The sequence below is a fragment of the Microtus ochrogaster genome, chromosome 8 (assembly GCF_000317375.1).
Source record: "Microtus ochrogaster isolate Prairie Vole_2 chromosome 8, MicOch1.0, whole genome shotgun sequence".
In the NCBI taxonomy this organism is placed as follows: domain Eukaryota; kingdom Metazoa; phylum Chordata; class Mammalia; order Rodentia; family Cricetidae; genus Microtus; species Microtus ochrogaster.
Window position 1 is genome coordinate 15,438,801 of NC_022015.1, and position 14,786 is coordinate 15,453,586.

Below are 14,786 nucleotides of genomic sequence, written 5' to 3' on the forward strand. Positions count from 1 at the left end.
AAGAGGAGGAGGAGGAGGAGGGAGAGAGAGAGAAAGAGGAGGAGGAGAGAGAGAGAAAGAGGAGGAGGAGAGAGAAACAGAGAGAGGAGGAGGAAGAGGAGGAAGAGGAGAGAGAGAGAGAGAGAGAGAGAGAGAGAGAGAGAGAGAGAGAGAGAGAGAGGAGAATGAGAATGCTGGCCAGTAGTGGAGCCACTACAGTGAAACAGTATTTGTTGGACATGGCAGGACTATTGCACACATGAACACACAGTGTTGTGACCTGATGCACAAGACTGGTACAAGACCAAGCCAACCAAAAGCTTGGATGGGGAATAGAGGTCATTAAGTCTCACCCCTAGCTTAGGAGCTATTGGCAAATGCTGGCAGCTTGGGGGTTGAAGAGTCAGTTTACTTCAAAGTTGTGGCCCTTGAGAGGTTACCAGGCACATACAAGTAGTACTAAGGGTACTGAATTTAAAAACAATACAGGAAGTTTTGAGGGAAAAGTGTTGGGGAGATGGGAAGGAACTGGAGGCAAGAAAAGGAGAGGATTTGATCAAACACATTGTATGCATGTGTGATATCATATGATAAAATGTGTACCCTGGCCACCCAGAATCTATGCCACCACTTAATATCCAGGCCTTGACAGGTAGGTAAGGTTTTTTTTTTTTAATTTATCATCAGAAGATGAATGAAAGTAAACTTAGTCCAGTGCCTGGTCCAGTGACATCCTACAGATCCAGTTGTATCTGGGGCTTAGCTAGCCTCATTAAAGAGACAAATACTGCAGAAATCTACTCTTTTGCAAGTTTTGTATTCCCACTTTGGGTGACTGGTGTATTGACACACCCTCTCTTCTGATATATGCTGAGTCTCTCTATACATACTGGGTACAAAAATTAAGGTGTATATCTTAAAACTGCAGGTTGACTATGCCTTATCTGAAATTCCTGTGCCCACAAGTATTTCATATTGAATCCTTTTTCTATTGGGGAGTATGTTTGTAGATTTGGCAGTTGATTGGCTGAGCCCTGCTCCACCATCCCCCCAATATTAAAAATTGAACCCAAACTGAAAAACTTTTTAATTTCAATACGATCTTAAAGAGTTTTAGACTGTAGAGCATTTCAGATTACAGATTTTTGGATTAGAGATATTCAGTCTTTCTAAGACAAACGGGGGATGCTAAAGATACAGGATTTGTAATGGTTCAAGGTAGCCCAGCCCCGCCAACTACCTGTAGCTGTATGAACTATGAGCTACAAATAGTGCCTACATTTCTAAATGATTGGGATTGTGTAAATAGAGAACAGCTTTCAGGCACATAAGGAAGATGGAAGAGATTGGGGGAGATGAGGTCACTTAGGAGAATGCTTGTCACACAAGCAGGATAAGCTGAGTTGGCACCCCCAGAACCCATGGAAAGTGCCAGATATGGCAGCACATGGATAGGCCTGTAATTCTGGTGTTGTGGAGGCAGAAACAGGAAGATCCCCCTGGGGTTCACTGACCAGCAGTCTAGCTGAACCAGTCAGCTCAGTGAGAGACACTGTCTCAGGACAAAATAAAAGACTAATAAGATGAAGACAAATTGAGTTGAGGAAGACAGCGAGCATCAGCCTAGTCATGAACCACATAGAGGGGAAGGGGATGGAGGGGCCGAGTTCAGGTTGTAGTGTCCATAAATAAAACCTTACCAGAACACAGACTCGTTCGCTTACCTGTGACCTATGAGTGCTTTTCACTGTAAGGGCAGAACTGGACCATTGTAACAGACCGTGCGACTTAAAGAGATTAAACTATTCACTGAGCCTCTATTGAAATGTTTGAAATGTTGCTGGCCTCTGAACGAGACCTTGGAGGTTATAAAATGGGGGTATTTCTTGCTTAGGATTTCTTTTATTGGCCAGTCCTTTGTATGCTGAATCTGAGAGCATCTCACGTAGCAATTGCATCCCTGAGGGCTTTAGCAGTATCTGTACACAGGGTATCAGAAGACATTCAGGGTTCTTTTGAACAAAGTTGTTCTGGGGTAAAAAAAAAAAATGAATCAAATTTCTGTCCATTACAGGAATGGCAGTGGAAGACCTGGTGGCAGCCAAACTAGTGTATGATTCTTGGTCATCTGGCAAGTGAGAGGAAGGAGCTGTGCTGTGCACTGAACTGGATGTTACAGCTCCAAGGCTGTCTCGTGATGTCCAGCTCAAATGAGGGAGCCTGGTCCCTGTGAACTGTAGTAGTTTTGTTTGTAAGTGCTGACTTCCTTACTCATGCTTGTAGTTGGGTAGCTAAACCAGGTAGCTCTTTCTTCTGTTACACAGGTGATATCATTGCCTGACCTTGATCTCACTAACTTCGTACGTCTCTGAAATAAAGCATTTCCAGTTCTTCTGTGTGTCCTTTGATAACTTCCTGTGGAAAGGAAATGAAGAGGTCAAATGCTCACTCCATCCTTAAAGGAGGTGGAATAATATTTTCTCCATTTTAATTGAGTAAAATTACCATAAAACTGTGTGTGTGTGTGTGTGTGTGTGTTACCTGTTACCATTCTGGAGATCAGACCCAGAGACTCACACATGCTAGGCAAACACATTTCCAATAGGCTACATCCCTAGCACAGCTTATAACTTTAAGGTGTACAGTTCAATGGGTTTGGGTGAGGTTTGTAGAACCAGGTCCAGAATGATGTCATCCCCTGAAGAAACCTCACAGTATATTGCCCACTTCTTCCCAGTCTCGGGTTTCTACTGCTGCAGATTTACCTCTTCCATGAATGTCACATGCATCCAATCACAGGTTATGTAGCTGTGTGTATCTGTTTTAAATGTTTAAAGAAACACAGATAATGAGGCTCCCTTGGTCAAGATCGGTAAAAACCACAACTTGTGATTCATTGAATCTAAGTGAATCAATGGTGACAGTGGTCCATTGGTCCTTTATAACTAAGAGGCCAACACGCCCCTTAAAGAGAACATGTCTCATGGCCAATAGATCCAAAAAAAAAAAAAAAGCGTCAGGAGTCCCGTATTTAGGTTCATTCCCCCCAATCTGATGGCCTCTCCTTACTGTGTAAGTTAGCGTAGGATATGGAGACAGTGTCTCAGGAAGTTTCTAGGGAACTAGAGGGGATGCGGGCATCTACAGTGACCACAAAGCCTCTGAATTCCTTCCTATGACAACTGCTTCTCTGCACGTTATTGAAGACAAGTACAGCTTTAGCTTATTCCACAACAAAGCACAGTATTTGTAAACAACTATCCCCTAATGTAGCATATCCAATAACCCATATGCTTCCTGAATCCACTCAGTGGGGAGGAATGAGTGAGTTCATCACCTTTGAACACCTGTATCCTGCATGGAGCCTCCTGAAGTAACTCAGATGTGAACGGAAAATTATCTAGGCAAAAATAAGTTTTCTAATATTAGGCACACAGTCAATGGTAAATTCTACCTTGTGGTAGTCTGGCTACAGAATCCCAATAAAACTTAGGTATTGGTTAGGGGTAGTTTCAATTTGAGATTGTAAAAACTGTCAGAGAAAAAAATGCAAGACGTTCGAGAGAGGAACTGTACACATTGCTGGAGGGAAAGTAAGCTATGGAAACCAGCATGGCAGCCCTTCCATAACTGAAAACAGAGTTATCATGTGATCCAGCTATCCCATTCAACATACCACACAGACCTGTCCACAGTGGCCAGGAATGGAGTCAGCTGAGATGTCCAGCAACCGATGGATGGGGAAAGAGATGCAGTGCAATACACAATGGAACTTTATTCAACTGTAAAGAATGAAATTAATAGATCTCAGGAATCAAAGACTGTTAAGCAAAATAAGCCCCACTCAGAAAGACTAATACCCCATATTTATTTCTCATATACAGAATCTAGACGTGTGTGTGTGTGTGATGTAAGCAGAAAGGGGTCTGTGAAAAGTTTAAAGATATGGAGAATGGAGAGTGAGGAACAATAGAGTAAAATGGAATATATGTGTGTGTAACAATTGCACACACATATGTATTTATACATTACATAATATACAGAGAGATTATAATATAACTGTTGTGTAGCTACTTCCTCCAAATTGAAACATTGCCTTTTGGAGAGAGGTTCAGAAGGCTCAAGAAGCTAAAGAGAATTATGAGATTCACAAGCCCCCTCCCAAGGTTGTGAAAGCAGCAAACACTACTGGGGAGAAAAAGGTTCTCTGGTAGAGCCACCTGCAGCTTCAGTCAGGGAGCTCCCAGGATGCGTATTTTCTGAATCATCTCTCACACTTCGGGTGGGTTTTTGGCTGATACAGTGACCTTTGGAGTTTTCCATACTCCTCTTAGGTACAACAGCTCCATGGTTTTGAACTAGACTTGGGCAGAATTGTTGCTTTGACCTGTCATTGGTGTCCTATCTGGTGTTTGTGTGGGGTGGGGTGGGGAGTAGAATAGGCATTTGAACATAATTAAGAAAGAATGGTTTGTTTCAATTTATCACTGAATTTTTAATCCAGAGGCTTTGCTCCACTAATACTTGGTCTCAGTGATTTAGACCTGTGGCTATGTGGTCCATTAGAGCATGTGACAGAGGGAACCCATTCACTTCAAGGTGGACAGAAAGCAAAGGGAGGGGGTATTTAAAATCCCAATACCCACTTCAAGGGCATACCTCTATGACCTGACTTCCTTTTACTAAGCCCCGTTTGGGAGATGGATGCCTACCTCCTCCCAATAGCTCTGCAGGCAGATGTTCAAGTTGTTAGCCTATGGTTCTTTGGGCTACATCTAAGATTGCGGCTATAACTTAGCGCACTTACCCGGACAGCGGCACTGCCGATACACACTCACAAATGGAAGGCTATCACAATAAGCATGGATGCGTAATATTTACTTTAACCATCAGTCTTCCAAAAACTAGTCTTCCTATACTTTTTCTACCTCCTTTTAAATCTCACAAGGCTCTAGCCCTTAGAAAGACTGTGAAATGGGTCAGGCATTGCTTTCCCGACCCTTCTTTCTCTCCCTTCACCGTCCCCTTGTTTACACACCACACTGTCAGCCTAGGCTGCCATAACAAAACACAGCAGGCAGAGTGGCTCAGACAACAGAAATTTATTTTTTCCCATCTCAGGAGGCTGGAAGTTCAAACGATTGTCAATTTTCCTGGGAGGTGAGGGGGGGTGCTCTCGTTGGCTGATTGACAGCTAGCTGCCTTCCTGCTGTTCTCTTTTCTTCCTGTGTGAGCACACCCTTAATTTATCTTTCTTTTCTTTCAAGGGACATGGAATAAAGAGCCCACCCTTATCATCTCACACAACCTTAATCACCCCCTTTAAAGTATTCTGTCCAAAAAGACTCACCAAGGGGTTAGGGCTTTCACACATGAGCTTTAGAAATTTGGTCCATAACAGGCTCCTCACATTTTCCTTCTGCACCCCCCTACCTGCTACACACTGTCCTGACTCTTAGATAGGAATACTGAAAACCCAACCCTCTTGCTTATAAATATCTGTTGAAGGATTAGGTCCATTTAAGTTGGCTTTTACGCTTCAGACCAGTGGGAGCCTTTGGTCTACACAGAATTGCAAAGTCATGAGGAGAAACACTGTTGTCTTATTCCAAGGTCTCCTAGCTTTTCCCACTGATGGTTTACCTGAACACAAAGTATCTCCCAGAGTCTGGCTCTCTGTATTTGAGGTCCTCTCTAAAACCCTAACACCCACACCCAGAGGTCTTTTATTGGACACAGATCAGGTACAGGCTGCCTCCTGTGGTGCTCCCAAGGGGACTGTGCATGACCCCATGCTCGGATCACCCTGCTAAGCAAGGGTCTCCATCAGAGGCTGGTGTCCACCAGATGCCCAGGATGCCGGAGAGCCTGCTTCCTCTTGTCTATGGCATTAAGGACTTTCTTTCTGGGGCCCAGCTGCATGTGAATATTCTGAAGGTCCTCATCGGAGCAAAGCAGCAGGGCTTCTAGATCAATCTGCTCTCTCATGAAAACGGGGAGGAAGTCCTCTAGGTGCTGAGCCCGCAGGAACACTTCCAGGGGAGTGGCATCAGCCACATCCTCCTCCCATTCGACTTCATCTTCGTCCCAGGGAAGATCACCGGCAGTGCCATCTGCCTCGCCCTCTTCATCCTCCTCTTCATCAGCTGCCCCTTGTCTTTCGAACAGCTCACTGGGCATTTTAAACCCCAACTCCCTCTTGCTGTCTGAGATGTCCTCGAGGTCCAGTACTCTGTTCCTTCTAAGAACAATACTCCCTAGCCCTGGACGGTTGAGAATAGACTCGTGCTGTACATCGCTGGCTTTCCCTGCCGAGAAACGGAGCTTCTCTCCGAAGTCATCGGGAAATGAGTCTTCCTCCTCCTCTTGGAACACTTCCATTACGTGCCTCTGCCCATTTCTGTCTTCCTGCCCCACCTGCTCTGCTGTATCTTTGTTCTTCTTAAATTTTAACTTGAAGGTATCTTTAATCCCTTTAGACAGTGACCCAAATCCGCCGGTAGAAGCTTTGGAAAGGGACGACCCGGAGAAGGCGCCGTGGGAAGAAGAAAAAGTCCCAGAGTCCTCCTTGCTATAGTTGCGTGCCATCTTGCTTTGGTGCTTCTCCTGAAGTCGCTCGCATTCTTTCATCTGCCTCCTGGCGTTCCTCAGAGCCTGCTCCTTCAGTCGGGCGACCTTCTTGGGGTTCGTGGTGTTCTGTATGGTGGCAGCCTTATCCAGGAGAGCAACACATTCTTTCTGCTCCCTGCTGGCAGCAGCATCCAGTGGAGACTTTAAGTCATTATCCAGGGCAAAGATGTTGGCACCGAAGTTGACCAGGAATGAGATGCAGTGGGTGTGGCCATTGGAGGCGGCATAATGTAGAGGAGTATTTCCCCAGATGTCACACTTATCAGGATCCCCACTAGAGAAGAAAATATGAAAGATGCATGTTAAAGTGGTTTTTTTTCACTGAACATGAGGTCTCTAAAGAAAAACAAAAACAACCAACAAAATGCATGTTTATCCTGCCTTGACGTTGACATATGATGGCTGCTGAGTTTAGCTGTGTCAGAGCCAGATACCAGATGGCCAGAAATAGGGGGAGCCACTTCCTTGCTATGCTTCCCTTTTAGGAGAAAAAAAATCTTCCCAAAAAACTTCCTAGCAGAGTTACCTTCATATCACATTGGCCAGAGTTGGGTCACATGACTCAGAAAAAGGAAATATAGCACCATGCCTGATTCTGATTGAGCTCAATTAGACGTTTCCCTGAAGCCAAGAACAGTATCATTTAATGATATACTTGTAAATATTTAACAATGGGCTCATTCATGGAAAAAAAATCAAATCCCTGATATATAGTGTGTATGATGGTATAAATCTACACATCATGAAAATTTTCATGTTGCCACATCACCCCACTGGATACAGAGACCGGAAGAAACAAGCAATAGTATGCTATTTCTGTTCCACCGCAACCATCCATGGCTGTCTGTCACTTCAGAGCATACTCACAAGAAGAACAGTGAACTCACTGGGAAATGGTGAATGTCAAGTGTTACATTTTAATAAAACTTGTTCAATAGTGAGTTCATATAACTTTAATAATTTCTGTGTTTAATTGTCCTGACAACATAGCCATATTCTCGGAGGACTTGCAGAGAGTTCATTCTAGCTAACACGTCAGCCCTCCCGTGAGGCAAATGTAGAAAACAAAACAACAACAAATAAACCAGGAAAAAAGAGCTTCTATTTCCTGTGAGGCCTTGAGAAATAAATACTGAAGGACAGGACGGGGATGAATTGAAAATGCTCTCACCACTGCTGGTAGGAAAGCTGAAACAGAAGCAGAAAAGACCTACCCACTTGCAAAGGATACTCATATACCAAACTGATTCTATTTTGAGTAGTTTTTTGACCCAAACATACAGTTGGCAGCAACAGCAGATTAGCTGTGGTATTATCAATATGCAGAATCTGGAGCCCAACCCAGACTTACTAAATCAGAATCTAGAGCTTGACAAGATCTTTGGGTGATTCAGACTCCCTAGGTTAATGTGGTACAACCAGAATCCTATAACTTGATGACTCAGATGTGGGTCTCCTCCCTGTCAACTCCTGGTTTCCAATCACCATCCCAGGAATAAGTAAGACTCTCGGAGGGTGCAATGTTTTGAATGATGGTGACAGATAGCACACTTCCACTTTTATTTTTGCAGTGCTAATGGAAGAACCCAGGGCCTCATATGTGCCTATCACATGTTCTACCGTGGAGCTGTATCCACAGCAGAGCAGGTGGCATCCCATAGAGTAGGCCTGTCTCATGTTTAACCATCCGTGACAAAATAAAAGTCTTAGATGAGTATAACCCAGCTTGTACACTTAACCAGCATTTGAGGCTAGCCTTGGCTACATAGTGACACCCTGTCTCAAAACCAAAACTACAATGAAGCAAAGAAACAAAGCAACAAACTAAAATCCTATAATTAAAATATAATATTTTCATTAAGTATGACTGTATTCTATCCTAACTGAGAATAATAATGCCCCTTATAAGAGTTTTTCTGTAAACTTAAACATGTATAACATAAAAAAATGTTAGGCAAACTATCCATGTACTATTCAGTACATATTATCAACATCTCTCTTTTCTCCATACTCATATATTTTTCTTTTCTTGTGGTCATTTGGTAAATTTCTACCACCACAACATGCTTGTGGGGTTTTTGTTTGTTGTTCGTTTTGGTATTTCAAAAGTGTTTCTCTGTGTATCTTTGGCTGTCCTGAAACTCACTTTGTAGACCAGACTGGCCTCAATCTCACAGAGATTCACCTGCCTCTGCCTCTCAAACCCTGGAATTAAAGGTGTGTGCCACATGAGTGTCCCACAATATGCATGCGGAGGTCTGAGGACAGCTTACAGCAGTCAGTTCTCTCCTTTCACCATGTGGGACCCAGGGGTCAATCACAGGTCATCAGACTCAGTGGCAAATGCCATTGCCCACTGAGCCATCTCACCAGCCATTTGTGTGTTTGGTTTTGAGGCAGCATCTTACTCTGTTTCTCAGACAAGCAGGAACTCACTATGTTGTCCCAGCTTCCCTCAAACTCATGGTGATCCTTTTGCTGCAGCTTCCCACGTACCCAGATTGCAGGGGTTAACCACCATGCTAGCCTAGTTCTTGTAGTTAAGTATTTACAGTTTTATTTATTTATTCATTCATCAAGTAGTTATGCTCCATTTACCCAATTAGTTTTCCCAAAAGGAAAAAGCCTGCATTTTTTTCTCGTTTTATCATCTGTAGTTTCTAGCAGATATCTCAAAATCTGTCCAATGAAGACACACAACTGGTTTTCTCAGCAAAGATCAAGATATGTTCAAGCTCCTAGAAACTTCAGTAGCAGGGCAGCTCTGGCTACGCCCTAACGAAGCAGAAGCAGTGTTACCACATCCGCGTTTCAGACAAAGGCTGAACTCCAGAATTTCATGGCATTTATTTTAAATGTTGGATCAATTTTAAATGCAAAAAAAACCCCACAGTGAAATCCAATAAAAGCCCATTTCTGGGCTAGATCCAGCAGCCATAGGTTGGCCTCCTGTTTCCCACAGAGAAGAGCATGGCACAGACAAGGATGGTTGATGTCACGTGGCATATCTGGGCATACATCGGCGCGACCAGATAGTATGGAGTTATGGGTAAAGGAGTGGGAGGAGGAAGAAAAGAAAGTGAGATGGAATCTAAGGAAAGCAAAGGCTACATAATGCCGTTTTGTTAGTGAGTCTCCATTAAGAGGGCCCTAGCCAGTTAGCCCAATTTGATTATTTTGGATCAAAGAAGACCCCATCTTCCAGTCTTGGCACAGTCAAATCTTTGGGGAACATAGTTCCTCATCTCCAAACACGTGGTTTCACTTTTTGTTTACTTAACTGAACACCATATTCAAAGGACCCCTTAAGCACCCTAGACATCAAAGCAGCGCTGGAAAATAGCCAAGATGTGACTATGGTATAAACAAAAACACACTGACTAAATTCGCCTGGATTATCCTTGGATCGGATGAACTAGAGCAGGAAGGGCTGGGCAGGGTGAGTTGTAGCAGGAAGTAACAGGGTGTTAAGAGGAGGGGGAGGGAAATGGGAGGCTGGGAGGAGGTGGAAACTTGTTTTTTTCCTTTTCTCAATAAAAAAAAAAAAAAAAAAACTAAAAAAAAAAAAAAAAAAAAAGAGTCTGGGTTAGAGCCATAGACTTCAGGCAGAATGAGTGAATTTTCCCATCTCAGCGGGGCTCCAGTGATGCTTTCAAGATCCAAGAAAGAACATGAGAAAAGCCTGAGATGGGGCCGAGGTGGATCTTCTTTAGAGAAAATTTCAAATGTTGTCAGGAAGATGATCCATGGGTTTTCCTAGTGCATCTAAACCCTAAGGACAGCTTTCCAATCAATATAAATTTATTTTATTATTGTCAAGCTTCATGAAGTCTTTCTAAACTTAATCCTTCCTTTCTCTGCCTCTATCTGTTTATAAGGAATCTTTCTATGTAACTAGGGCTGACTTTCAACTCTGAATCCTCCTGTCTAGGTCTCCTGATTTCTAGGATTACAGGTATGCACCACCATGCCTGCCTGACTCACATGTCTGTGTGTGTGTGTGTGTGTGTGTGTGTGTGTGTGTACACACATATGCATGCTCCAGTTCATACTCATAGAGGGCAGAGGTTAACATGGTTGTCTTTCTCAATTGCTTCTTCATTTTTATTCTTTTTGAAACAGGGTTTCTCACTGAAAGTAGAGCTCACCAATTAGCTAGACTGGCCAGCCAGCAAGCCCCAGAGATGCTCCTGTCCCTGCCTCTCCAGTGCTGGGAGTCCAATGCCTCCTGCTAAACCCAGTTTTCTGGCACACATTTCTTAGTAGAACCAGGCATATATCTCTTCAGCCATCTACAAACCAACACCTTTGTGTGATAGATTGCATCTAATGTCAATATCTTATGGATTCTTTAGGATAGATTCAATCTAGTGTTGATATTTTTTTCCCAAAAGAGAAATTCTCTGAGAAGCAGTTTAAAATAAGCCATATTTTGCTCTTGATTTTTAGTAAGCAATAATTTTGGTCAATAATTTTTAAAGCAGCTTGTTATTGTTGCTAAGTGGGTAATTTGCTTAAATTACGACCCTCTAGGCATCTGCTTCACTCCGATTTCTTCTTTTGAAGTTGATTTTGAATATGTGTAAAGCTGTTCTCAGAAAACCATAATTCTATCAAAATGGTTTTTTCTACATAAAAAGGAATTATTTGCACTTATAACAATTAAAGAAATGCCAATTAAAACCTTACACTGCCAGTGTTTGCCTATCCAGCAGAAAATGATTAAAAACTATCGGTTGTTTGGTTTTAGTGAGATCTCAGGGTGAGTACCACGCTTGGAAAAGCATTATCTGGCTCAGATTGCTTGGCAGGATATAGATCAAAAGACTGACATCAGGGCACCTCCCAGAAGTCACCGTTCTGCTTTGAAGAATGTATCCCAAAGGAACGTGAGGCCTTGGACAAAGCTGAATGAACAAGGTTGTTCCTTTCAACTCTATTTATAACAGCCAACAAAAGTCAAACCATCTTCACTGACAGAGCAAGAATTGAGAAGGAATTAAGTGTTATGAATGGGCAACTAATTGAATAAATTACAGAATCAATTTGCCTGCATCAGTGAATGAATGAAAACATGTATGCATGTATATACATATATACATACATGTGTGTGTCTGTGTGTGTACAATGGAATATTATATTGCCTTAAAGGAAAAGACAATTCTGCATTTCAAAACATGGATGAGCCTGGAGCACCTTATGTTCAGTGAAATGAGCTAGACACAAAAAGACAAACACCTCACAATTTCACTTAAATATGGAATCTAAAATATATAGGACCTGGAGAAGTCTCTTGAGTAGACAGTGATTGGAAGTGGGAGAGAAATGTGCTGATATAGGTTTAAAGATGCAAAATATCCATTAAGAAGGAAAAGTTCAAACAATTCACTCTACAATATGGTGACAACATAAAAAACAATGCTTTACACACTTGAAAATTGTTAAGATATATTTTAAATATCATCACCACAAGAATTGATAAGCATGCCAAGGTATCACATAATTAGCCCGATCCAGTCATTCCATAATGTAAATGTATGTAAAATGCCATACTGTATATCATAAATATATGCACAATTTTGAAGACAGGGACTTGCTATGAAGTCCAGGCTGGCATCATTCTCACGACATTCCTGACTCAGGGTGCTGGGAATATAGGTGTGCACTATCATCACGCCTGGCTGTGCAATTTTTATGTGGTAATTTAAAGTAAATAAATAATGATTAAACCATACCATAGACTATCATGTAGCCATGAAAAGCAGTGGTATGCATATCAGCTTTTAAGGGCAAATTGTTAATGACATATTGTTAATTTATCATTATGCTTTGGATGATTGCCTTTTTAAAGAAAACCATACATGTGCGCATGTGGGCAAAAGAAAAACATGGACGATCATATTTATCAGTTAACATTTTGGAATAAATGACCTTAAAGTTAGAATTATATAGCAGAGGCTGACAGATTTATGCAGTTAAAATATATATTATATATCCATGTATTTGATAAGTATATATAGCATATTATATATGCAAATATTTCTATTTTATTTAGAAAATATTTGTTAAAATATGAATTGTAAGCATATTTATAATATATATGACAAATAGTTGATACTGTTAACTTTAAAAGCATTTTGAAAACTGGAGATCAATCAGTGGGTAAATTGCTTGCTACACAAGCAAAAGGCCCTAGGTTCAGATCCCCAGACTCCATATAAAGTCAGATGCAGAGATATCTCTAATACCAGTGCTCCTCTGGCAAGACGGGAGGCAGGGACGGAAGGGTCCTTGGAGGTTCATGGACAGCTAGTCTGTGAATAACCAGAGACCGCTCTCCAACAAGGTGGACAGTGAGGACTGACACACGGAAGTGCCCTCTGAACTCCACGTGTGCACTGTGGCATGCTGACACCATCATTCACCCCTTACATACACACACACACACACACACACACACACACACACACACACACATATCTTTGAAAATCAATTTTATAAACCAGTGTTGAGGGCCCCACCATAAAAGGGGCAGGGTTACAGATACAAAGCTCACAAAGGTGGAAAGACAGTATCTGCTCAGCGACGGACTTGTCATCCTCAGTAGGAACCCCGCCTTCCACCTTGAAAAGGGGATTCCTTAGCAAGGAAGGGAATGTACATTTGTTTGTTTGTTTGTTTGTCTACCCCTTCTTTTGTCTCATCTACTGTGTGAGGACTCCACCTTTCTTCCCTCCTGAGGTGGCAGCAATAGGAGCCATCTTGGAAGTGGAGAACAAGGCTCTAGGGACTGAACTTCTTGCCAGCCTGATCTTGGACTTCTGTGCTGCTCTTAGAACTCTGGGGAAAGTTCTAGCCTCTGGAAATGGCCTGTGGTACTCTTTGATCATAGCACAAGTGGGCTAAGATACACGCCCACTGATTCAAAAACTTCAGTTCTGTGAATTTACACTTAAAAAGTATGGATGAAGATTTATGTAGAAAAACAATCATCACAATGATGCAAATTAGAAAAAATATATCCAACAGGGGGCTAACCTAAGATGTAAATTTGCTGATTATAATACTAAAGTGTCCTTATAAATCAAGGAAACGTGAGATCCATCACTGCTATAACAAATAACCGAGACACTGACTCAAAAGAAGAAAGATTTATCTTGACAAGTTTTTAGAAGCTTCAGTGAAGACTGTGGGCATGCTCATGGCATATACCTCAATTCAACGAGATGTCCATATCTGCAATCTGTTTAATCCAAACATGGATGTTGACCCTCTCTCCCTTTATTTGCTCACTTCTAATCACCGGCTAGTCTACATCCAAATTGCACCTCAAATCTCCCTCCGCCCCCTATACACCTTGTCACCCTGCTAGTTCAGTTCACCTTGAAGATCCTTAAACGTTCCCTGTAAGCACTGGGCAACCACCAGAACAATATTCATAAGCGTAAATCTATCTGCTGCGTCCCTTGTAAACACAGGGTGTGGTTTGAGACTCATGTCCTTAACAGAACTTTCAATGCTCCTGGTTTTGTTGCTTAGGCCTGTCTTGTCCCTGGGCAAATCATGTCCAGCCAATCTCAACATCTTCTATCCCTGGAGTGCGCAATGATGTTTCCTTCAGTCCTCGATCAGCTCACTGTCTTTCTAATACAAGCTGAATCTTCCCCTCTCTAAAACAGGCTTGGTGATGTCTACTATAAACCACTTGCTTGTCTTTCCCTCTCAAATCTGATTGCCACAACAGAAACCAGGACGTTTTGTCCATCAGCACCCTCTAGACAGCACCACAGGTGAAGGAGAAGAAGAATCAGAGGAGGAGGAAGACCAAGAAAGAGGAAGAGGAGGAAGACAAGGAGGAGAAAGGGAGGACTATCACCTACCAGATGTTAGCTATGCAATATACTGAATACATTCACTTGGCTCCTTCCCTCTCCTGCTCTTTCTTCTTCCCCTACTCGCTCCCTCAGATTCCTCTCTTGCTTCATCTTTAAGAAACAGCTGCCAACCCTGGCTAGCCCTCTAATAAAGGGCAGGGCAAGCAGAAAAAGAGTTAGCAAAGATGAATTAACATTTAAGGCGTAGTGTGTGCATATGTCTGTCTGTCTTTTTCTCCTTCTCTCCCTATTTCCTCTGTGTATGTCTGTCGGTCTGTCTCCTGACTCCCCACCCATGTGTGT

The 14,786-nt window shown here is 42.4% G+C and overlaps 2 protein-coding genes across 2 annotated transcripts in view; one reads left to right on the forward strand and one right to left on the reverse strand.

Moving 5' to 3' along the window:
• Window positions 1-2,377, forward strand: part of Crym (crystallin mu) — a 15,656-nt gene extending 13,279 nt beyond the window's left edge. Inside the window, exon 8 of the mRNA XM_005351157.2 lies at window positions 2,054-2,377. Within this exon, the coding sequence (XP_005351214.1) occupies window positions 2,054-2,118 (65 nt within the window). The 3' untranslated portion in view covers window positions 2,119-2,377. The remainder of the gene's footprint in view (window positions 1-2,053) is intronic.
• Window positions 2,378-5,084: 2,707 nt separating this feature from the next.
• The window catches only part of Anks4b (ankyrin repeat and sterile alpha motif domain containing 4B), a 10,827-nt gene continuing 1,125 nt past the window's right edge, over window positions 5,085-14,786 (reverse strand). The window contains exon 2 of the mRNA XM_005351158.1: window positions 5,085-6,883. Coding sequence (XP_005351215.1) covers window positions 5,806-6,883 — 1,078 coding nt within the window. The 3' untranslated portion in view covers window positions 5,085-5,805. The remainder of the gene's footprint in view (window positions 6,884-14,786) is intronic.